The 24230-nt window shown below is 40.8% G+C and overlaps 1 protein-coding gene and 1 long non-coding RNA gene across 13 annotated transcripts in view; one reads left to right on the top strand and one right to left on the bottom strand.

Moving 5' to 3' along the window:
- The window catches only part of LOC112644824 (uncharacterized), a 47456-nt gene extending 30568 nt beyond the window's left edge, over positions 1-16888 (bottom strand). For 2 of the 4 annotated variants that reach the window (XR_007401671.1, XR_003126780.3), the window contains exon 1: positions 16694-16888. This is a non-coding gene — a long non-coding RNA (uncharacterized LOC112644824). The remainder of the gene's footprint in view (positions 1-16693) is intronic. The other 2 variants (XR_004813381.2, XR_003126781.3) reach the window with 2 other exon arrangements.
- The window catches only part of PDCD1LG2 (programmed cell death 1 ligand 2), a 90458-nt gene continuing 69677 nt past the window's right edge, over positions 3450-24230 (top strand). For 5 of the 9 annotated variants that reach the window (XR_004813375.2, XR_007401647.1, XR_004813376.2 and 2 more), the window contains exons 1-3: positions 3453-3639; positions 3746-3836; positions 16949-17017. Coding sequence is in view for 3 of the 9 variants with exons in the window: in XM_035712831.2 (XP_035568724.1) it covers positions 3583-3639; positions 3746-3836; positions 16949-17017 (217 nt within the window). In the remaining 6 variants the exon portion in view is untranslated. Of the gene's footprint in view, positions 3640-3745; positions 3837-16753; positions 16814-16948; positions 17018-24230 lie in introns of those variants that run through there. The other 4 variants (XM_035712831.2, XM_025423511.3, XM_025423514.3 and 1 more) reach the window with 4 other exon arrangements.

Genomic DNA, 24230 nt, shown 5'->3' on the forward strand with positions numbered 1-24230 from the left:
ATGCTGTTCCACTGGATGGGTACACCAAAGTGTATTTATCTATTCATCAGCTGCTGCACATTGATTCGTTCCCCTTGTAGCTATTAATAACGCTGCTATGAACATTGGGGCACACGTGTTTGTATGGATACGTATTTCATTTTCTCTTGGTTATTTTCCTCTCTAGGAGAAGAGTGCTTGGTCATACAATAACTCTAGGTTAACATTTAGGGGAACTGCCACGGTCCAGTCCCACTCGAAATTCCAATCTCATATCCTTTTTAATCGTCCCCCTACTCCCAGAATAGGGTAAACTTGTAGTTTAGTTATCTTGCAGTGGGAGAGGTAAATACCCCCAGGTTGGGTCTGGTTCAGGCCAGTAAGTGGCCTTTGGTAAGATCCTAGGACCCCTGTGCCTGTGGCTTATCTCCGTTTTGTGTCCCCTGAGGACACAGGAACCCTGGAGTCTTTGATGTCACTGAGGGCTACAGGGCCTGGGATGAGGCCCTGAAAACAACCCAACAGCCCTCCCCACACCCAGGCATGGGGTCCTTCAGGAAACCTCCTTCCCACCTTCAGAAACTCCAGGCAAGAATCAGGTGTCACATTTTATTAAGAGCACCCTCAAGCCTCAAGATATCCAGCATCCTTTTCTTTCCCCCATAGATAAGAGGGGAAGAGAACAGAAGACATTCTCTACAGGTCCCTGGAAGTTCCTCCTCCTTGTCTCTGGAATCCCTCTCTGTATTCTACATTAGAAAGGCTAGTGGACAGTTCAGCCTCTGCCACTCCTCCATCCTCCACCCTCATTTCCAAGCTCTGTACCCCAGAGACTTCCCTTCTTGAATCTGACCTTTGTGACTTCAGTAACTTTGTTCTCCACAAGGAGCTGTCTCCCAGGTGCTTTTGTCCCTATGCGTCAGCTGGGTGGAAATGGGACAGGAAAATACTTTATCCATAACTCCCATCAACCCATTCAACTGAAAACAAAACTCCTTTTTATCTGAGTTGTTTCAGAGAATTAGCCAAAGCTTGACCTCTTTCCTTCTAAAACCAACACCCATTATTGCTCTGGCCAGAACACCCCCATCTCACCTTCCCTTCCCTCACATTAAGGCTAAGCCCTCTTTCGCAGGCAGGAATCAGATGGGATCCAAGCCACATGTGTGACTCCTATGGGATCACCAGGCTGATCTCTAGTCCCTGGGCCAGTCATGCACCAGGGAAGGCCGGTTTCCTCTTCCCTCTCTGTCTCCAGCTGCCTATGAGTTTCTCCATTTTCAAGAGGGGGCTAGCCATCATCTGCTGTCATCACATTCCAGATAAACCCACATCAAGACCTTGGTCGCTGACTTTGGGGAGGTTGCTAAGGCTGATTCCAGATAACCTGCTGGCTCCTTGCAGTTCTCACCCCTTCCTGGGCTCTTGATCTTTGCTCATTTCCCCAAAACCCTGGCTGCCCTTCTTTCTCACTCTTAGGCTGCCTTCTAAGATGGGAAAGATTAGACTTGTTTTTTGGATCGGAAATAATTAACACTGACTGGTGGTGTACATTGGCGAGGTTATTACTATGCTTATCATATTGTAATATTTATGACCTAAATTCTAATTTTCTATTACCAAATATGTGCAACACGGAGTGATCTGTAGCCTAATCACACCTGCACATGTGTACACGTGTGTGTGCGCGTGTGCACACACACACACACACACACAATTCAGCTAGGTCTTTCCAGGATCTTCTATTATAAAGGGTACAATGCTAAATTAAATAAATTGGAAACACACATAACCCCTTGGCCAAGTTCTTCAAATGTTTTTTTGTTGCTGTTGCTTAGCAATTGAACTGTACTGTCTAATTTCTGATTTTTTTCTATGTCTTTACAAAAGTCATTTGTGTCTCTGATAAATTATTTAGGAAATAAAATATAAGTAAAAAGACGACACTAAATAATACCACCTGCAAGTCCTCCACCCAGAAACTGTTAACATTTTGGTATCTACCCCTCTGGTATTTTGTTGAGGCATATGGATTTATGAGCCAAGCAAATGTGCAGAGAAATCAGTGTGAATTTTATTTGGGCACTGTTGTCAAAACACCCAGGCATTCCCTTGGTCTAAGCTGAGTCTGTTCCTAAATCTCAGTTGTACAGAGAGGAGCCCAGAGCAAGGAGTGAAGTGGGCAGAGAAGGAGGAGCTTAGACCAGACAAAGGAAGGGATACAGTGAGGAGTGTGGCTCCCTCCTCAAGACTCTGGTGGAGGATGTGGGGGTCCTGAAGATACTAACCTCTAAGGGCCAGACAGGGGACATATGCCCATTCCTCAGACTATCACAGTAGCTGAAAAAGGTGAGGTAAGAGCAGCCATCTGCCCTGACTCTACATGGAGAAGCAGGGCCCCAGGGGAAGGCTGGCTTCCCACAGACACCCCCTCCTCACCTTTGGGGTCTAGGCAGCCAGTCCCTTTTGTAGCCAATACAAGTTTCATTCTTTCTTGTTTGAGGGATTCAGTTAAAAGAACAAGGAGGAAAGGAGAGCACTGCTTTTTCAGAAGAAGCTCAATTAAAGGCAAAGCATGGAGAGAGGACAAGAAAGCATTAGGGAGATATGGCTAAGAAAGCATGCCTTATCTGAGAGCTTCAGAGCCCCGTCCCTGCACATCCCACCCCTATGAGCCCCAGGGGATGTGGCAATAGCAACAGGATGGGTCATCCAGACTTGCATTCAAATTGGCCTTTCCTGCACCTGCTTTGTGTTACTACTGAAAAGCCTCACAATGTAGTAAGACCACAGAGGCCTGAGTTCAAAATCATCCATGCAACTGAGGAAGGGGTGCTAGACCTCAACTCTCTCTTTATATGTAAAATGAGCCTAATGGTGTCTAGACCACGCATTGCTCCAAGAATGAAATAGAGTAGTGTAGTGGGTTAAATAATGTTCCTCAAGTATGTATGTCCACCTGCAGCCTCAGAATCTGTATCTTATTTGAAGTAGGGTATTTGCAGATATAATTAGTTAAGAGGGGTCATCCTGGATTAGGGTGGGCACTGTGTCCTTAGGATGTGGTTGGTGTCCTTCTACGAAGAGGGAAGGACATTCAAAGATACACATAGGGAAGAAGGTCATTTGAGGCTGGAGATAGAGATTGGAGTACATTCTCCTGCTACAAGCCCAGGAGACTGCCAAGGCTTGCCAGAATCTGCCAGAAGCTAGGACGGGGCAAGGGAACATTGTGTCCTAGAGCCTTCAGAGGGAGTGTGGCCTGTGACACCTCATTTCACATGTCTCACCTCCAGAAATGGGAGCAAAGTGTGAGCACAGTCTGTTGGTTTAAGCCACCCAGTTTGTGATAACTTCTTAGGAGAGCACTGGGAAGCTCACAAAGGTACCTGTGTAAAGTTTCTGGTGCAGAGCTAGAACGTGCTGGTGTTCTTTCCCTCCCCTTCTCCTGCCACTGAGCTTGCACCAGCTTCAGGGACACAGGGACACAGTTCAAGGGGTCTCTGAGGGCACAGAAGCCACGCTTAAAAGCAAAACCAAAATTTCTCAGTAGGCTGGGCTTCAGTCAGTTCCTCAGAGCCAGTTTTGATTTGAATTTCCCTCATGTTACAAGGAAGCCTGAGCTGGATGGAGATGACATGTTTTCTTCCCTTGCTTCAAGTACCTTAAGTGACATTTTGTTTTGGCTGTTTATTGGCTTCTGTGAGGGGAGCTGATGCAAGAGCAATCATTTGTTATTGTGCTTTCTTTTACATCTTTTCCTGAGGAGCGGTGCCAAGTTCTGATGTGTCAATTGGTGGAGATTTTCTCCTGCCTTGAACTGGTGTGGCAGACGATGGTGAAGCCACCACGGTTGGGTAAGTGTGAGCAAAATTTCACTCCACATCACTGGAGGCAGGAGGAACTTTGCCTTGGCAATTATGCTCAGGCGCACCAACAGGCTAATTTCTGGCCGTCTCCAAAATAGTAGGATTTCTTCTGCTTGCTTGTCTACTTATTATATGTGGTAGGAAGTTTTAGGAGATGAGGGTTTTTTTTTTTTTTCTGCACACAGTAAATGTGCAGTGAAAAAAAAAAGAACTATCTTGCGATTTTCTCTCAGCTTAGAATTTGGGAAGGGTTAATCAAACCTAAAATTTTGCATGTTTTGTTTTGTTTTGTTTTTACATTAGACATCTGTTTGTGGTTATACCTTTGGCAGGCAATCACTGTTCCACACACAGGCCAGCCTGTGTTTACCAGCTATGCTCTAAGTATAAGCTGTTTAAAACAAAGAACAACAACAAAAAACCCCAACCACAATTAAAATAACTTATAATACAGGCAAGCATTATTTTTAAAAAATATATGATTCAATTAGAGCAAGATTAGCTAACTGAGAGAAACTTGCAGCCGTTTTTCTCTATTGCTCACTGCCTAGGTGCACATGGTAGGAAAGAGATGACTACAGGTTCACATGGGAGAACGTTGAAGTGAGCAGCTTGGGTGAAATTGCCTACAAATAAGGCCTTCTAACGCTGCCCTTCTGTGGTTCCGTGGAAGGGAATCACAGACATCCATTGACAAAATGCACGGTGAGATACTCAAGTGTCAGCAGTAATCAGATGTAGTCTCAGGAGTCAAATGTCAATTGACTGGCTATTCTTCAAGCTCCCTTCCAAGCCTAAGAGTCAATGAATGGATGAATCATATTGCTCTTGTCTCTCAGGAGTGGTCTATGCACGTTCATCACCTGGACTGTCACTCCCAGCAGCTTTTCCTTATCTGTGCCTTCCAGGTGTCTTCTCTCCATATTTCTCTTCTGTGTGAGCCTTTCCCTTCAACTGGAGCTCTTCCTGGGCAAGGACCATACCTTTTAGGTTCTCTCAATCCCACATACCTGGCAGAGTGCTTCAAGACATGTACAGGCACTCACTAGGTGTTTGTTGAGTTGTAAGTGATTTGATTTGATGAATCTACAACTGAATCCCCAGATGTGGGAAGTTTGTGGAAGATACAGGGGGCAACTTGGGGTTGATTTGAGAAGGAGACAGTGCAAATGAACTCAGAGACAGTATTTCAGGTCATGTTCTGAGTTCACTTGGTTTAAGACGCATGGGACAGATTCCACAGGTTGTTGTGTGACATTTTTTATTCCACATAGAAATGTCCAAGTACAGGATGTGCCTTCACTGGGGCATGCTCAAGTTACCATATAATGAAGCACCTGCAGCCTGACCTCCTTCTGTCACAACCTGGCTCCCACAGGAGCCTCTCAGTCTTTAATCGACCTACACAATTCCAGGATGGATGAGCGAATCTGAAAGTTTATCTTGCCCTAATCAGCAAATTGCCTTCCCACCCTCTCTAACACCTCGGGGGCTGGTTCCCAGTTCTTATTTTCCAGACCTTTAATATCAACCCCCTCTGCTTCTTGGAGCTTTCTTCCCTTGGCTCTGAGATACTAAGGTGGGGGAGCTTCTTATATTCTTAGGGCCATTTCTGCTTTATCTTTTTCCCTGGTCTCCTACACCTGCTCTCCTAATTTGGAGGTATTCATCAGAGTTCAGACCTTTTTTCTCTAAGCTACATTTTTATACTCTCCTTCTCAGAGAGTTAATTCATTCCCCAATGTCAATTAACATTTACATATTGGAAATAACTTTTTCTATCTTTCATCCCTGAATTCTATTCAAATATTAGACTTTCATTTTTCTTGAATTGTTTCAATTACTTTGACTCAAACCCAATTCATTTCATAGAACCCAGCTCTAAAACTTGGCTCCTGATCCAGTATTTTCTTTGTCCCACCCTTCTGCAGTGGCATCAGGATTGTCTTGATTGTCAGGCCTCAAAACCACAGTCCACTTGTTGCTTCTCCTTCTTTCCTGAATGGCTGATCACTTGTTAATTGTTTTGACAATTGTCTTATAATAAGTTTCTTCTTCCTCTGCCTTTCTTCTGTTTTCTGACCCTGAATCAGGGGGTTTCAAACATTTGGATTAATACCATGACCCCCTAATTGAGTGACTAGCATTCCATTTCACTCCCTCAATTCTATACAGACAAAACCAAACCAAACCAAAAAACAAAACAAACAAACAAACAAAACAAAAAAACAAAACAAAACAAAAAACAAACAAAAAACCCACCAGCTTTGATCTATTTCAAATACTCCTTTGGTATTTTCTTTTTCTTTTTTTTTTTTTTTAATTTTTATTTATTTATGATAGTCACACACAGAGAGAGAGAAAGAGAGGCAGAGACATAGGCAGAGGGAGAAGCAGGCTCCATGCACCGGGAGCCCAACATGGGATTCAATCCCGGGTCTCCAGGATCGCACCCTGGGCCAAAGGCAGGCGCCAAACTGCTGCGCCACCCAGGGATACCTCCTTTGGTATTTTCACTTGGTTGTTGAGTAACTATCACTATCTCTTCCTGGCAGGTCTACCTGACATTAAGCCCTTGACATTTTTGTCTCAACCTATATTTCCAGCCTAGATATGCCACTTACAGTCTCCCTCAACAAGCTCTGCATGTGTGAATCTCTGAGATTACTTCTAACATTTCTGTAAGAGCCTCAAGAGTGGCTCCAACTCCCCAAATCCCACTCATCTTGGAAGTATCCTACCAGTCAACTTCAGTGGTTTGGGTATTTTTAGTAAAACCTTTCACATCACTTTTTGCCATTTTTCACATGTACAGATTTTTAGCTTTCTGACTATGTGATCATGTCTTCAAGGGCAAGAACCCTCTCTTACAGGAATCCTTATCTTGATTCCCCACACCTTGATTTGAATTGATTCCCAATTCAAAGACTTGAAAAAGTGGGAGCATAGTTATTTATTGGCTAAAAAGTTGAGATTCAATTTGAATGTAAGTTAAACTTGAACTGAAGTTACATTGACTAATGTCTCCTGATGCCTACCTCAGAGACCATGCCATCAAGAGAAGTAGGTTCCCTAGTAGCCTGGGAGACAACAAGGGCAGGACACCAATCTGAGCAAGACTTTTCACCAATCTAAAAAAAGTGGCCTTTGCTTCTTTCCTTTCTCAAGCCTGAGAACTTGGAACTTCATGACTCTTCGCAGAGCCACCAGAAAATGTTCTCAAATCTTATATCCTATGCTGCTCTGTTCTATTTCATACCATGATGACACCTCAACCACTAGGATGTGTTCATAGGCAGAATTGTTAAGAATTACCCAGAAATTCATTAAGAATGACCTAGAAATTAAGAAATTCAGCTAAGCTGATCACTTGATTGAAAACTGTTGTTTTTGTTTTGTTTTGTTTTGTTTTGTTTCTGCTCATGTTCCAATATATTCCTTAGAGGATACCTTGCCTAACAACAGAGAGTTACAATGAGTATCCACTGCCTGATGGAAGCTCCAACACAAACAAATGCATACTTAAGGAATCTACAATTAAGATAAAAATGAAAAATCATGCAGGCCTGGACAGTAATATATTTATATCCAAACAAAGGTTAATTTTAAAAAGGGAGACTGAAGAGGGAGCATAGTTGTTTGAACGCATTCATTTCATCTCATGGAAAAGAGTCATCTCTATGCTCTGTTGACCAAAGGAGTACCCTACATATGGATGCTCTGTAAATGTTCCTTGAGTTGATCAATTTTGGCAATGCACTCTATAAGTTCTCCAAATACTCTTTCAGGCTTTGCTAGTCTGCATATAAAAGAGCTCATAATTCCCTAATATTGAAGGTTTCCAGAACCTACTCTTTCAGAAAATGCCATTTTCCTAAGGCACCCAGAAGGCAAATATCTCATTGAGATGTCCTGGCATTTTGAGAGAGGTTGGTGAGGGGCTTGAGATACCTTGGGAACATTCTTTTTTTTTTTTTTAATTTTTATTTATTTATGATAGTCACAGAGAGAGAGAGAGAGGCAGAGACACAGGCAGAGGGAGAAGCAGGCTCCATGCACCGGGAGCCTGATGTGGGATTCGATCCCGGGTCTCCAGGATCGCGCCCTGGGCCAAAGGCAGGCGCCAAACCGCTGCGCCACCCAGGGATCCCTCTTGGGAACATTCTTTGTGGGGGACAACCTGATAAATAATCTTACTAAAGAGATATTCTTTTAACCTCCCGTCACTTGTGGAAATGCTTCCTTCAACATGCACCTTTGCTTAAGCAATTCCAGGGGTGATGACGTCCTCACCCTATTAGCAGCCCATTCCACAGTCAGTGACTTAAACTGATGAAAATTTCTTTCTTATTTGGAGCCAAAATTATTAACCAAATAAAGTTTTTTTAAATAAAAGATTTTATTTATTTATTCATGAGAGACACAGAGAGGCAGAGACACAGGCAGAGGGAGAAGCAGGCTCCTTGTGGGGAGCCCGATGTGGGACTCCATCCCAGGACCCCAGGATCATGACCTGAGCATAAGGCAGACCCTCAGGTAAGACCCTCAGGTGCCACCCAGGTGCCCCCCAAATTAAGTTTTCTGTTTCTCCATTAGAGGAAGAAATCAACTGGGGGCCAGTAGTCTCAGAGTATGATACTAAATTGCCATGCATGGACTCATTCATTTGTCCATTCAGTGAACAGTCATAATCCATTATAAACAGTTATAAACACTCACAAAACATGCATGCATACACACAAACACGCCCAAAGAAAAACAAAATTGTTATATGGACCTCACACAGTTAAAAGATCTCTCATTCTAGCACAGAACACAGATGTGTAACCAATTATTATACCAGCAAGGAGGTAAATGCTAACACTAGTTAATAGCAGAAAACAATTAAGGCAGAAGGAACAGCTTAGAGCAGTTAGGAAAGGCTTATGTCCTTGTGTTGAAGGCAGAAGAAGGTAAGGCCACTTAAGGAAATATTTATGATCCAAGATAGTTTCTTTGAGCTCAAGTAGAAACTGAGATAGAGTAAAAATAATATTAGACAAAATAAACTGAGATCAGATATGAGAGATTAGAAACTCAGAACACCTGTGAGGACCCAGTCATGGAAAGCACACATTATTATTTCTGTGGCTGAGGCAGGAGGGACCATATTTGAAAGGGTTCTGTAACCCATGCTAAGGAGAATTTTACCTAATAAACTATGGGAGCTATTGAAGTGTTTTTAAGCGGGAGTGCCATGATTGCATTTGATAATTTCGTATTTAGGAAATTCTGCCTGCCAGGTAAAGGACTAGTTCACTCAACCAATATTAGTAGAGTGCCAGCTTCCTGCCAGACACAGCTCTAGGGACTGAAGGATATTAGTAAGCAAAACAGACAAAGATCTCCATCCTTTTAGTGATTATATTCTTAGGGATGATGGCAGCTGATAATCTAACATAACAAATGAGTACATTATATGGTATGTTAGCTGGTAATGAATGCTTTGGAAAAGTGAGAGTCTAAGGAGAGTTGGGAATGTTGGAGAGGTGGTACTATTGTGATTTTGCATGACACTGTCTCACCAGAAAGAGCAAGGAATGGCTCTGGATGTAGGGAGATGAACACTGGCAGCAAGGTCAGTCCTTGGGGCAATGGATCTGGGGAAGAAGTTCCACAGGCCTAGAAGTAGGTTTAGGGACATTTAGAGAATTCCAGAGTCCTAAGAACCCAAATTGTGATGGGCGGTGGGTCAAAATTCCAGAGGACACTCTTAACAAACACCTCACACTGCAGGAAGCCACGTGGCCATTACTGGGTTCTCTATAGCATGGGGCTCAAGGTAGATGTCCCTCTTGCCTGGCCTACTAGACAGATTTAGAATTTTATTCTCAGTGAAATGTTGTACCATCAAAGGATTTTGAGCAGGATGCTCTGCTACAATATAAGGAGGGATGACAAGATACTGAATTAAAGTGACAGCAGTGAGGTATTAGAAAGAAGAACCATCATCCAGAAATATTCTGGCACAGAATTAACAGGGCTGGGGGATGGGCTGGATTTGTAACATGAGAGATGTGTAGGTTTAAAATGACACACCCAAGATTTTGGCTTGAGGTGGGTGTTATAATTATTGGCATTATAGGAAAATGGGGCACAAAGAGTTTTTATGAAGTACCCAGGGCCTTAGGGGCTCATAATTCCTAGACCCAGGATTGGAACTCAGATGTGTCTGACTTTAGTGTGTGAGATTTTAACAAAGGCACAGAAGATACTATCCCTAGAAAGAAGAAGGTGGCTGGTTGGAAAGTACCTTCATAGTAATGTTTTGTCTATCTCTCTGTTGGCCAAAGGCAGCAGTGTACAAGGAAAGTCCCCTAGGATGGGCAAGGAAGAAGAGGAAGTTATAGCCAGGGGTGGATGAGCCAGGCATCCTTTCTGTTGTTAGAACATGTTACCTGCTAATGTTTTGAGCTCTAGAAATAAGAATGCTGGGCAAGTGCAGTATTAAGATGATATCTTGTCTGAGTACATTTGTATTTTCAATAAGGAAGAGAGTCTTCAAGTCCACCTAAGGCCCAGCATTTCCCTATGGAAAGCACTTAATGGAGCTCCCAGTTGTTACCAACTAATAAGTCCCTCCCTAAAGTGAGAACAGGATCCCACTGTGGATCTCACAGTCCCTTTTAGCTACTGCCTCGTTGCACTCTCCCTTTATAGCACTCTTCTCTGAACTCTGCCTATACTCTGTTTTCTCTGCACCCTTACCTCTCATTTTCTCTCCACTTTCCATCTCATCTACACCAAATCTACCAATGTCATGCTTAGCAGGCTCACTCATGACCTCCACGCTGCTAATGCTAACTCCCAGGAGCACTGGCTTAACTGAGTACTCCCTCCTTGTAGCACTGTGTCTTAAGTTCCAGATTTCATTATAATTAAGATATGGCGAGGCTAACAGATCAGGAGATAATGGCCATTGAAAAAAAATAGTTTGTTGTGTTCTCAGATCCTGAGAGGAGGCATGCCACACTGCAGTGGCCACACAGAGAAGCACCAGGGTCAGAAAGGAGGTAGAGCAGAAGGGGAAATGTGGCCAGAAGCCTTTATTGTGGTTTCCACAAGAAGGAATGGGCAAGGCAGGGTAAGCAGGCTTAAATTTTCTAGTTTGAAATAGTTCATCAAGATTTGGAACTAGGGGCTGTCCCTTGTTGTGTGGTACCTGGCCCTGGGGTAGTTAGGACAGTAAAGGAGGTGGTTGGAGTTAGGGGTTCTGGATTACTTTGTTTGCATTTGAAAGACGCCCCTTGAGTGAATTGTTTACTGTCTGAAGAATTGGCTAATCCTGGGAGGGGCAGTCCCTGCATGACCAATATGTATCACATTTTCAAAACACCAGAAAACAGAAAATAAAAGACAGGATTAGGTTGCATTTTTGCCCTTCCCCTAAATCTATTTTCCTAATGCTCTCCCTCCCAGAGATCCATACAAGTTGGAATGCCCCACATCTCAATCCTTGGACAGTTTTTCTCCTGTGTTTCCCGGTGGTAATGTCATGCAGCCCCATGGCATTAAGTAACATGTAGACATTGAAGACTCCCAATTTTATCTCCACCCCAAACTCTGGACTACCTGTTATCCAACTGCTTACTAAACATCATCATGGGGATGTCTAGTTGGCATCTCAAACCACATACATGCCAAACATATACTGATTTCTGCTTCTTGATCTGTTTCGGTCTTCTCCAGTTTAAAATGAGTACTTCCATTGCCTTAATGCCTCAAGCCTCAAATCTGGAAATTTTCCTGGATTTGTCTATTTTCATCAAACTTCATATCCAACCTGACAGTAAACCCCATAATGTCTTATTTGAAAAGATAAGAGACATAAGTAAATAGAAGGACATGCTATGTTCATATCTGGAAGACTTAACATCATTAAGATAGCTCTTTACCTCCAGTGGATCTACAGATTCAGTGCAACTCCTATCAAGATTCTAGCTGCCTTTTTGTGTGTGTGTTTGTGGACAAGCTGATCCTAAAATTCATATGGAAATGTAAGGGGGCCAGACTTTCTGTGAAGGAAGCCTGTTAGCTAATCTACATGGCTGCACCCTGAGGGGCAAACTTCTAAGGAACCCACCTCTAGGGCATGGTGTAATCCTTTCCAGAGACCTTGGAAGGCTGGTGCTCTTTGTACATTCATCCTCTGAGTCACTCCAGAGCACCAGTACGTACTGGCAGGAAGCCTTCTAGGTGTCTTGTGTACTGGTTTTTTAAGCAGCTGCCTAGGGGATTTCCCACACCTACATCATCTGACTCCATTGACCAAAAGCTTGAATTACTCCTTTCCAGGGGACTTTGAGAATCAGAGATGTCTCTGGGCAGGCTGCTGCCCCCAGAACACTGAATAAATAGCAGACTGATGTACATACCCCAGTTCTCTCTGTAAGAGAAGCCTCTTTGCTTCTCCTAGAGCTTCAACCTGAGGGGCAGGTTTAAAGTCTTCAAGTTTAAGGTCTTGTACATCTTTAGTGGCCTGCAGAGATGCTCTCAAGGACCACAGGCTATAGATGCCATCTTGGTGCTCTCCCTCTGCCTTGCTTCCGCTCACCAGCATGATCCAGCAGAAGGCTTGTATTAGTCATCAGGGTCCCAGATTTTTGTGACTGCTACCCAGAGAATACTCTAGATTGCTTGGCCCTGCTGGCCAATAGGACTTACACTTCCAGCCCACAGGACTGTACTATTTGCATACTTTCACTAGCTGTTGCCTAAGGATCTGACTTTCAACCACCCTGAATCTAGGTGTAAGATCCTGCTCTTTGGGCTACTGACAGGTCTTGGCACATCCTCCACTACTGGGAGCTATTAAAAATAGAATCGGCTGCTTGGACAAGCACAAAGGTTTGCAAGACAACCAAGAGCTGAAGCAGGGTTGAACAGCAAGTTTCATCTTGTATACGAGACCAATTCTTCAAGACTGGGAGAAGTAGTTGTTTCATCTACTGTGTAGAAACCCAGAGAATCAGGCAAAATGAAGAAACTGAGGAATATATTCCAAAGTCTTCAATAAAGAGTATTAGAAATATTGGATAGCCACACTCAAAAGAATGAAACTGGACTACTCTCTTATACCATACACAGAAATTAATTCAAAATGGATTAAAGATTTGAATGTAAGACCTGAAACCAAAAAAGTCCTAGAAGAAAACCCAGGCGATGAGCTCCTTGACATTGGACTTGGTGATGATTTTTGAATCTGGCACCAAAAGTAAAAACAACAAAAACAAAAATTAAAAGTTAGGATTGTGTCAAAATAAAAAGCTTCTGCACAGCAAAGGAAATCATCAATAAAATTAAGTTAACCTACTACATGGGAGAAAATATTTGCAAATCATTTATCTGATAAAGGATTAATATCCAAAATATCTAAAGCACTCATACAACTTGGGACACCTGGGTGGCCCAGTGATTGAGTGTCTGCCTTCGGCTCAGGTCATGATCCTGGGGTCCTGGGATTGAGTCCCACATTGGGCTCCCAGTGGGGATCCTGCTTCTCTCTCTACCTATGCCTCTGCCTCTTTCTCTGTGTCTCTCATGAATAAATAAATAAAATCTTTCTAAAGAAAAAAAAAAAAAGAACTCCTACAACTCAGTAGTAACACATATACAACAGAGTCAAAATAAAAATGGGTAGAGGATCTGAGTAGACATTTTTCAAAAAAAAAAAAAAGACATACAAATAACTAACAGGTACATGAAAAGATGTTCAACATCAGTAATCATCAAGGAAATGCAAATCAAAACCACCATGAGATATCACCTCACACTTGTTAGAATGGCTAGTATTGAAAAGACAAGAAATAACAAGTGCTGGTGAGGATGTGGAGAAAAGGAAACCCCTGTGGACATTGGTGAGATTCTAAGTTGGTATAGCCACTATGGAAAACAGTATGGAGGTTCCTAAAAAAAATTTTTAAGCTACCATATGATCCAGCAATTCCACTTCTGGGTATTTATCTGAAGAAAATGAAAATGCTGGGCAGCCCAGGTGGCTTAGTGGTTTAGTGCTGCCTTCAGCCCAGGATCCGATCCTGGCGGCCCAGGATCGAGTCCCACGTCGGGCTCGCCGCATGGAGCCTGCTTCTCTCTCTGCCTCTCTCTGTGTGTCTCATGAATAAATAAATAAAATTAAAAAAAAAAAAAAAAAAGAAAAGAAAATTAAGATGCTAACTCAAAAAGATATATACACCCCATGTTCATTGCAGTATTATTTACAATAGCCAAAATATGAATCAACCTAAATGTGTGTGTGTATAATGGAATATTGCTCAGCCAAAGAAAGAATGAAATTTTGCCATTTGCAGCAACATGGATGGACCTCAAGGGCATTATACAAAGTGAAATAAGTCAGAGAAAGACAAATACTATATGATTCAGTTAAATGCAGAATCTAAAACAAGCAAACATACAAACTAAGCTCATAGATACAAAGGACAGATTGGTGGTTGCCAGAGGTAGGAATTTAGGGGGTGGGAAAATGGGTAAACTGGTTTCATTTTATTTCTAGTTTTTTAAAAAAGTTGAAAAAAAAAAAGCAGAACTTCTTGGAGAAAGGTTAATTGAATGCTTGGGGAGCAGAGACATGATCAGCTTAAGGCAATTTGTACAGAAAGCAAACAAACTTCCCAAGATTAATAGGATTGTGTGAAAAGGAAACAGAGGCTTCCTTGAAGGGTCTTCCAGTGGCTGAAATTATGATTTAGGCTATAAAAGAAAAATTATTATCATTCATCAAAATGGATCAGAGACCTAAATATAAGAACTAAAGCTATAAAACACTCAGAAGAAAGTAGGCATAAATATTTGTAACCTTGGATTTGGCAATGGTTTTCTTCAATATGACACCTTAAGGATACGCAATAGAAGAGAAAATAGATAAATTGGGTTTCATAAAAATTAAATTAATTTGTACTTTAAATTACATTAAAATATTTGTGCTTCAAAGAACACTATCAAGAAACCAAAAAGACAATTTGAAGAATGAGAGAAAGTACTTAAACATTATATATTTGATAAACAATTTGGCAATTTCTCAAAAAATTAAACACAGAGTTACCATTTAACCAAACAATCCCACTCCTACAAGTCCAAGAGAATTGAAAACATATCTACACAAAAACTTGTACATGAATGTCTATAGCAGCATTATTCATAAAAGCCAACAAATAGAAACAACCAAATGTCTGTCAACTGATGAATGGACAAACAAGATGTGGTATATTCATAAAATAAAATAGCATTCATTCATAAAAAGTAATGAAGTACTGATATGTGCTAAAATGTAAGTGAATCTTGAAAATATTAAACTCAGTAGGAGAAGCTAGATTCAAACGGCTACATAGTGTATGATTCCATTTTTATGAAATATCCAGAATAAGCAAAGCCATAGAGACAGAAAGTACGTTGGTGTCTGCCAGAAGTTGGAAGAAGAGGGAAGGGGAATTGGGAAATTTCTGTCGATGGATAGGAGGTTCCTTTTTGCGGTAATGAGAATGATACAAAATTAGATAATGGTATGGGTTTCACAATTCTGTGAATATACTGAAAACCACTGAATTGTACCACTGAATTGTCCGTATTTTAAATGTATATATATTTTATACATATTTATTATTTATATATTTTCATATATACATTTGTACACACATACATCCTTTATTGTATGTCAATTATACTTTGATAAGGCTGTTGGAAAAAATAAATTTAAAGAACAAATAGGGCAGCCCGTGTCGCTCAGTGGTTTGGTGCCTCCTTTAGCCCAGGTTGTGATCCTGGACACCCGGGATCGAGTCCCACGTCGGGCTTCCTGCAGGGAGCCTGCTTCTCCCTCTGCCTGTGTCTCTGCCTTTCTCTGTGTGTGTGTGTGTCTCTCATGAATAAATAAAATCTTAAAAAATAAATTAAAAAAGAACAAATATATATTTGTATGTAATCTATACCTTTCTACAGACCACTTCTCATCTCTGCTAGTGCCACCACTCAATCCAAACTATTATCTCTGTAAAAACATTCCTCACCTATCATCCTGCTTCTAGTCTTATCCAACCCAATGTCCTTCTCAAGAGTCTATTGTTCACACCAAAGCTGAGTCCTATTTTAAAAATGTAATGAGATCATGTCATTCACCTGATCCAGGACTTCTGTTGGCTTTCCATCACACTCAGAGATGCTCTGCTTTTACCAGATTTAGATATATGGCTCCAGCCAATTTCCCTTGGAGAAATGATTTCATGGCTAATAAAATTTTGAAAGCCTCTTTGAGAACAGAATAGCTGACAGTGGTGTATCTTGTCCCTTTTGCCTCAACCACAAGAAGTCCTGGATGGGAAAAAGCATGAGAGCGAGGGTGGAAGCATAGTAGGAGGTGTAATGGGACCAAGGTCGAACACCCACTCAATGTAGACAGTTTTGTGCTCTCCCCGTCTAAACTTGTAAGTAACAGATAGTTCACATAATGGGCAAACTCTAACAAAACACTCAAAAGAGCTGGACACTTTCCTGCTCAGGCAAATACCAAGTGTTCATTCAGAATCGAGCTCTGTTCTACTGAGCACTGTCCTTGAATATCTGACTCCCAGAGCTCAAGTCCACCTGACGAAGTTGGTGTGCATTATTCATTTGGTAGTCATTTGCTTTTCAAGCATCCACTACTGAAAAAACTATGGGAGGCTTTGTGAAAGAGACAGAGTTTCGGATAATCACCAGTATGGGTTATTCATGAGAACTGGTTCAGTTCATAGTCAGAAAAGGAAGAAGAGATTCTAATTTGGATTGATAAAGAACAACCTGCTTCCTCTTACCTCATCTCCCATCTCTAGGCAACCGGCTTTTAACTTGACTTCCAGGGGCTCTGCTGTACCCCAATCTACCACTGCCAAGACGACCAAGAGGCAGGAGACTAGGGTACAGTGGAGCTCCTGGTAGGGAAGTTATAACTTATCTTCCAGGGGCTCGTTGACGAGTCATTTCCCTGTTTTCAGGAAGGAGTGAATCAAGAAATCATGAGACCCAGCAAAACTGCAGCAGACCCTGAGACTTTCAATTGTTTATTTCAGATCGGGTACAGAACATGTTCCTCCTCCTGCTAATTTTGAGCCTGGGAGTGCAGCTTCACCAGACATCAGGTAAGAAAGAGCCAAAGGAGGGACCTGAGGAAGAGGAGTAGGTAGTTGCCCCTAGCTGAAGCCGATAATGAGAATGAGGTCCTCAGGCTGAAGGATTTCTTTGAAAGCAAGTGCAATTACTGTCTGTTACATGCACAATAAAAAGAGTGGTGCCCAGGGTGGCCTGTGCTTGCCTGTATCCTTGTCTTACAGAAACAATAACCATATGGCAGATGAGGAAACTGGAATTCAGAAAAGGTATTTAATTTACCCAAGATGACGCAGCCGATAGGTGGCACAGCAAGGTTCCTACACAACTAATGTCCTTAGAACCTTAGAACCATCATCATGCTACGGTGATGATGATAATCAAGCATGGCAGAGAAGCCCTCATCTTCCCACTTTGGAGTGGGTTTTTGGAGTTAAATTTGATGACAGACATGTATTGAATGTTGATAATGGGCATTCACAAAACCAAAAAGTACGTTGTGATGAATTCTGTTTAAGAACTAACCAAAGGTAAACTATAAACATATTGTATCTTGCTTTCTCCTCGAATTTAGAATTCTTCATTTCTTCCCACTATACAGTATCCGGATAATATTAGTTCAAATATTAAATACCTGCCTAAATTGGACTGCCTTCTCTTCAAGGTTTTTGTTTGTTTGTTTGTTTGTTTGTTTGGTAAGTCTTATCATTTCATGTCTTCCTAAGTAAGGAGTTTTAACTTCAAAGATTTCTTACAGAAGCAACCTGAGGGAAGAAAAGTAACAAAAGGATCTGAGGACTGATAAGAATGCTTACTCCTGGGGAAGGGAAGAGATCTGGGATGAGGATAAAAACTACAATCTTTTTTTTTTTTTAAAGATTATTTATTCACAAGAGACAGAGAGTCAGAGACACAGGCAGAGGGAGAAGCAGGCTCCATGCAGGGAGCCCAACGTGGGACTTGATCCCGGGTCTCTAGGATCACACCCTGGGCCGAAGGCGGCACTAAACTCTTGAGCCACCAGGGCTGCCCTAAAAGCTACAATCTTAACCATTATGTTTCCCAGGTCTTTTTCTTTTTTGACAAGAAATATACATTAAAAGAAGTATTATACCCTTGCCTAGCTATTAAAAGAAATACAGTTTTACTTGTATAAGAAAAATATAAATCTTAAAATATAAGAATTCCTTTAAAAAGAATGCTTTAAAAGGCATATGAAGGCAATCAGGCTATGGCATCCAGTGCCCGAGGAGAGCCATGGCTGTCAGGGTGGCCACGCAGATGGCCTTGCATTCCCTGGTCATTCCCTTACTCTGCTTGTTCACCCCTAAATTTGCACCTCTCTTTGAGAAGGAAAAAAAAGATAACATGAATTGAAGGGATTTAATTCCTTATTACCCTCTCTATGTAAATTTCTAAATTTTAAAAAGAATGCTTGAAACAGCATTGTTAGTCCTTCCAAAAGAGCCCAAAACAACCAAATGCCCATCAACAGGATAATGCATAAATTGTGGTATATTAACCGAATGGAAAAATATACAGCATGAAAATAAATTAATTACAAAAATAATACACCTACATTTAAGAGTCTTAACAGCATAATATCGAGTTAAAAAGAACACAAAAAATCAAGCACAGAAGGCAACATATAGTACAATGTCCTTTTTATAAACAATATATTGCTTAGGTATCTATGATAAAGCTTAGAAATAAGCCAGATATTAAGAAACACAATATACAGGATGTTGATTACCTTTGGTGAAGGAAGTAGACCTATGTCATTAGTCATGTACTGGTTCTTGGGGTAGGTAGTAGATTCACAGATGTCTTCATTTTATTTGATTTGACCATCTGTTAAAATTTTTCTGTATTTAAACTTTTATGTTGTAAAAGATACCACAGGTACAGGAAATCACATGAAACAAGTATAAAGCGTCATGTTATCGTAAGGTGAACACTTGTAACCGTCACCCATGTCAAGTAGTAGGACTGTATCAGACTTCTCTGAAACCCTTTATCTGCCCTGTCCTACATAGCCTCATTCTCATAACACTGTACTATCTACCCTTTTCTCCATTAAAAAAATTTCTTAAATATTACTAAGAGAAATCTTAGTAAGCACTCAACAAGATAGGTTCTTCATAGTTTCAGAATCAATGAATACAGTTATCACTCATTTTAAAGGCTCTCTAAGGGGATCCCTGGGTGGCGCAGCGGTTTGGCCCAGGGCGCGATCCTGGAGACCCGGGATCAAATCCCACGTCGGGCTCCCGGTGCATGGAGCCTGCTTCTCCCTCTCCCTCTGCCTATGTCTCTGCCTCTCTCTCTCACTGTGTGCCTATCATAAAAAAAAAAAAAAAAAAAAAAAAAAACTATTAAAAAAAAAGACTCTCTATATTTCACCAGACATGCTGTGACTTAGTCCTTTATTGAGAGAAATCAAGTTGCTATAAGTGTTTATGTATAGATTTTTGTGAAGAATATGGGTTTTCATTTCACTTGAGTGAATACCTAGCAGTAGCACTGCTGGACCATGTGGCAAGTATATATTTAACTTTATAAGAAATCACCAAACCTTTCGATAGTGGCTAGACTATTTTTGCATTCCCAGCAAAGTATGAGAGCTCTAATTATTCCACATTCTTGGCAGCACTTGGTATTGACACTGTTGTGTTTTTTAAAGTCATCCTAATAGGTGTGTAGAAGTATCTCTAGTTTAATTTGCATTCCCCTAATATCTAGGGATGATAAGCATATTTTCACATGGCAATTGGACATCCATATATCTTCTCTGGTAAAGTTTGTGTTCAACTATTTGACCATTTTTAATTGGTCTGTTTATTTTCTTATTAAGTCTTTAGAGTCTTTTATCAGATTGTGATATGCAAATATTTTCTCTCAGTCCATGGCTTATCTTTTCATTCTCTTGACAGTGTCTTCTGGACAGCAAAGATTTTAAATTTGGTAGAATCCAGTTTATCTTCTTTTTTCTTGTGTGGATTGTGCTTTCGGTGTCATGTCTAAGAACTCTATGTAGCCCAGGCTCTCAAAGATTTTCCTATGTTTTCTTTGAAACACTTTGTAGTTGTACATTTTATATTTAGGTTTATAATCCATCTTGAGCTAATTATCATAGAAGATATAAAGTATATGTTAAAGGTCACTTTGTGTGTGTGTGTGTGTGTGTGTGTGTGTGTGTGATGTCCAGGTTCTTTAGCCTCGCTTGTTGAAAAGACTTTCCTTTCCTCATTGAATTGCCTTTACATGTTTGTCAAACATCAATTGGCCATATTTGTGTGGGTCTATTTCTAAACTCCATTCTTCAATCTGTTCTTTGTGTATATATTTTCACTCATAGCACACTCTTCTGATTTCTATAAAATTATAATTCTTTTTTTTCTATATTTTTATTTCAAAACCTAAGGACATCTTGTAACCCAGGTACTTTTAAGAGGAAATAGTCATTTCTGTACTTTGTCATGTCTTGCAGGAAAAGTAACCCCAATCATAATTCCATTTATTGATTTTTTTTACTTCTTTCTTCATTCTCCAAAGAAGTTAAAAACCAGGGGCTCATAAGAATATGGTGATGCTTGAGGTCACTCTGGGGTGGGGAGCACACCCTGAATCCCTCCTCTTAACCCACCTTCAGCTGTAAAACGACTTCTTCAGGTCCCTGAGGTATACAAAACAGAATCAGGTTCAGATTTCTAAGAAATGAGACATGCCCTGCAGTATTCCTACAAAGAGGAGCAGATGGGTCAGGTGTCCAGAACAGGCTTCTACCCTAAACTAGGAACTAAAGTTTTCTCAAGACTATGATTGTGTAAAACAGCCCCCACCTTTCAAGTTCATTAAATATGGAGTCTGAAAAAAACTTCAGCTTCTGTTATTAAATGGAAAAAAAAGTATAAAATTAGCTTAAAGGGGAAGCTATCTTGGGAGGTAATGCAAATGATTTGTTTTGTGTTTCTGGAGATGTGCCAGGTACTGACTCTTATTGATGCTTGATTGCAAATAAAATACACAATTTCCCTAAGAACTTTCAAGAAGGCTCCATCATTACTCAAACCAGCTGCTTTAATCTGTTTAAAGAAACTGCATTTATGAATTTTGTGTGCCCTGGCCAAATTTGTTACCCTTTAATTTAGTCAGGGGGCCCAAATGAATGGGAATACCTGCTTTGTTTTGGATTTGTCTGCCTAATTATATAGTTGTGGAAACTTTTCAATTTTCTCCTTTGTCTTATAACTTAAGGAGTTTAGTGCTAGGTTGAAGCTTAATTAGTAACCCCTGATTTCAAGCTATATTACAAAGGTATAGTCATCAAAACAGTATGGTATTGGCAGAAAAACAGACACATAGCTTACATAGCTCAATCAAACAGAATAAAGAGCTCAGAAATAAATACACACACACATACACATACCCCACACGTATTTTCCTTAGCATAAAGCTGAAAAGTCTATCTATCTCATTTTGGATGTACTATATACATGCCAGTGGATATATGGTCATATCTGTAGAGATGTTCATACAGGCTTTCAAGACACAGAGATATGAACTGGAATCCCAACCTCATGAGGTACCACTCTTTGACCTTGGGCAAGTTGTATCACTTCTGTAAGCCTGAGTTTCACTACCCGTAAGATAGGCATAGTAACTCTACCTTGCAAAGTTGGGGAACATTGAATGAGATGATGATATAAAGATGACCCCAATGTCTTGCTCATTGTGTTTAATAAATGTTAACTATTACTCTACTTCCCAGTAACAGCCCAAATGCAGACTAGTGTCATAACTCTGATTCTCAGACATTAATGTGCACATGAGCTATCTCAACTTGTGGAAATGTGCAGTCTGCTTCTCTAGGTCTAAGGCAGGGCCTGACATTCTAAAGCCCTCTCAGGTGAAGCTGAGGATGCTTTGAAAGGCAGGATAATAAAAGACATTTGTGTATGCAGGTGTTTCATCTAATCGATAGTTCTCAATACTCTGCACATTAGAAGCCTCCAAGGAGATTAAAAAAAAAAATTTAATGCTGGCCTCAAAAAAGAACTAGAATTTATATTTAAAGGATCCAAGGTGGGGCCTGGTATTTTTTTTTTAAAGCCTCCCAGGTGATTCCAAAGATGGCCAAAGTTGAGGTGTTCTGATTAATGATTCTGATGTGCATCCAAGCTTGAGAAAAATACCTTCACGCAGTTGTTTGCAAGAGTGTTTTTATTTCCTCTGTAATTTGCAGTAAGTAAGAATAATTTAGGATCTTAAAAGTATATTGCATTCCCTGAACTCGTTTTTCTGGAGTAATCAAGCTCACAGCTTGGCATGTCTTAGAAGCTTTAATTGAGGCAAAATTACACCAAATAACATCCTCTAGTTATTCTGAGCTACTCAGATATTTGATTCATGTTTGCTAATTGCTCTTTCCTCTTATGAACATTAGATAAAAAATATCACCTGTACAACCCCTGTACACATATTCTCACAAAGGAGAAAAGCAAGCAGAAAATGGATTTTTGTCAAAGGCCCAGAGCATAAAGAGGGAAGTTCTGCTGTCTGCTAGGGGGAGTTCCAGAGGAAGTTACAGACTTTCTCTCTCTCATGAGAAGAAAGCCTAAGTGTGGTAAATAAATTTGCTAGATAAATTCAATAGAGGCAACACCCAAAGTCCTCTGACATTTGTTATATCTCAGCCTCAGCAACTGAAGTTCCTTGCAAGTCCCATTTCTCTTCCCTGTTTCCTGCTGTATCATGTATACTAATAATTAAAAAAATAGAAGAAGAGCAAAAGTGAATTCCTGAACCAGACACATAGATGACGATTACTATGTATTTGATGAATGAGTAAGTAAATATTCCCCCTTAGGCCAGAGTGGATTTGGTAGCAGGTAGCTCTGTCTTGGTTAAAAGGGGGATTTAATAACTCAAAGTTTGTAGATGATCCTTATCAGAAGGGGATCTACCCTCAAGAAGGTCCTATCCCGGAGACCCAGAGTGAAAGTTATTACAAGTGGATGTCATGAAATGGAATTATGCAGGAAATTTGGAAGCACAAATCTCTTTTCACATGCATCATCCCACAATCTTCTCAACCTGTCTAAGCAAATGCAAGTGTGATCAGCAGTGTTTTACAAAGAAGCACTCATAGTATAGACCTGTCCCCACCCCATCCTGCACAAAGAATTCTGGACAGATGTGAACTCTTTTCTGTACTAGAGATTTGTTAGAAAGACACACTAATGTTCTAGTGATGGTTAAAACAGGGATTACAGGGCAGCCCCGGTGGTGCAGCGGTTTAGCGCTGCCTGCAGCCCAGGGCGTGATCTGGAGACCTGGGATCGAGTCCCACGTCAGGCTCTGCATGGAGCCTGCTTCTCCCTCTGCCTGTGTCTCTGCCTCTCTCTCTCTCTCTCTCTGTGAATCTTTATGAATAAATAAATAAAATCTTAAAAAAAAAAACAACAGGGATTACAGGCAAAACCCAAAAACTTGCCGGTTTATTCTTGATAAATTTCAAGTTGGGCATAACTATAAAATGTACTGTGTGATGATTAAGAATGCCAGTTTGTGCAACATGGGCAAGTTGCAGTTTGATGAGAGGGAAGTATGTTAGGTTCATGCTTTCTTTTCTCTCTTTCTGCCATTTGCCAAACCCTTAACTAGAACTTATATGTACTAGGCACTAAAGATACTAAAAGTCAACCTGGTCACTGCCTTCAAAGTCTCACAGGATTGTAGGAAGAGAAACTCAAGTCAGAAGAGAATTGCGATGTGAATCATTCAAGCAACAGGAAACCCAAAATTTACTTATACTGTAAAATCTATTGCCCAGGGGCACCTGGGTGGCTCAGTCAGTTAAGCATCTGCCTTTGGCTCAGGTCAGGATCCCAGGTCCTGGGATTGAGTCCTGCTCTGCATGAGCTCTCTGCTCAGCAGGGAGTCTGCTTCTCCTTTCCCTCTGTTGCCTCCACCCGCCAACCTCCCCCCTCCCCCAACTTGTGTTCTCTCTCAAGTTCCCTCTCTCAAATAAATTCTTTTTAAAAATCTATTGCTCAGGATGATCATGGAATGGGCTGTCTTGGTTAATAAAATATCATGGTTAATAAAGAATGGCCAGGTGTTGCGTATACAGACCACTTTCCCCAGAATTATAACAGGGTACAAAAGAAAGGAACCAATGTTTGCTGAGCACCTACCACCTGCCAAAATAAGGCACTTCACACATACCATTTTGTCTAAGTT

This window comes from Canis lupus, chromosome 1, assembly GCF_003254725.2.
Source record: "Canis lupus dingo isolate Sandy chromosome 1, ASM325472v2, whole genome shotgun sequence".
NCBI lineage: Eukaryota > Metazoa > Chordata > Mammalia > Carnivora > Canidae > Canis > Canis lupus.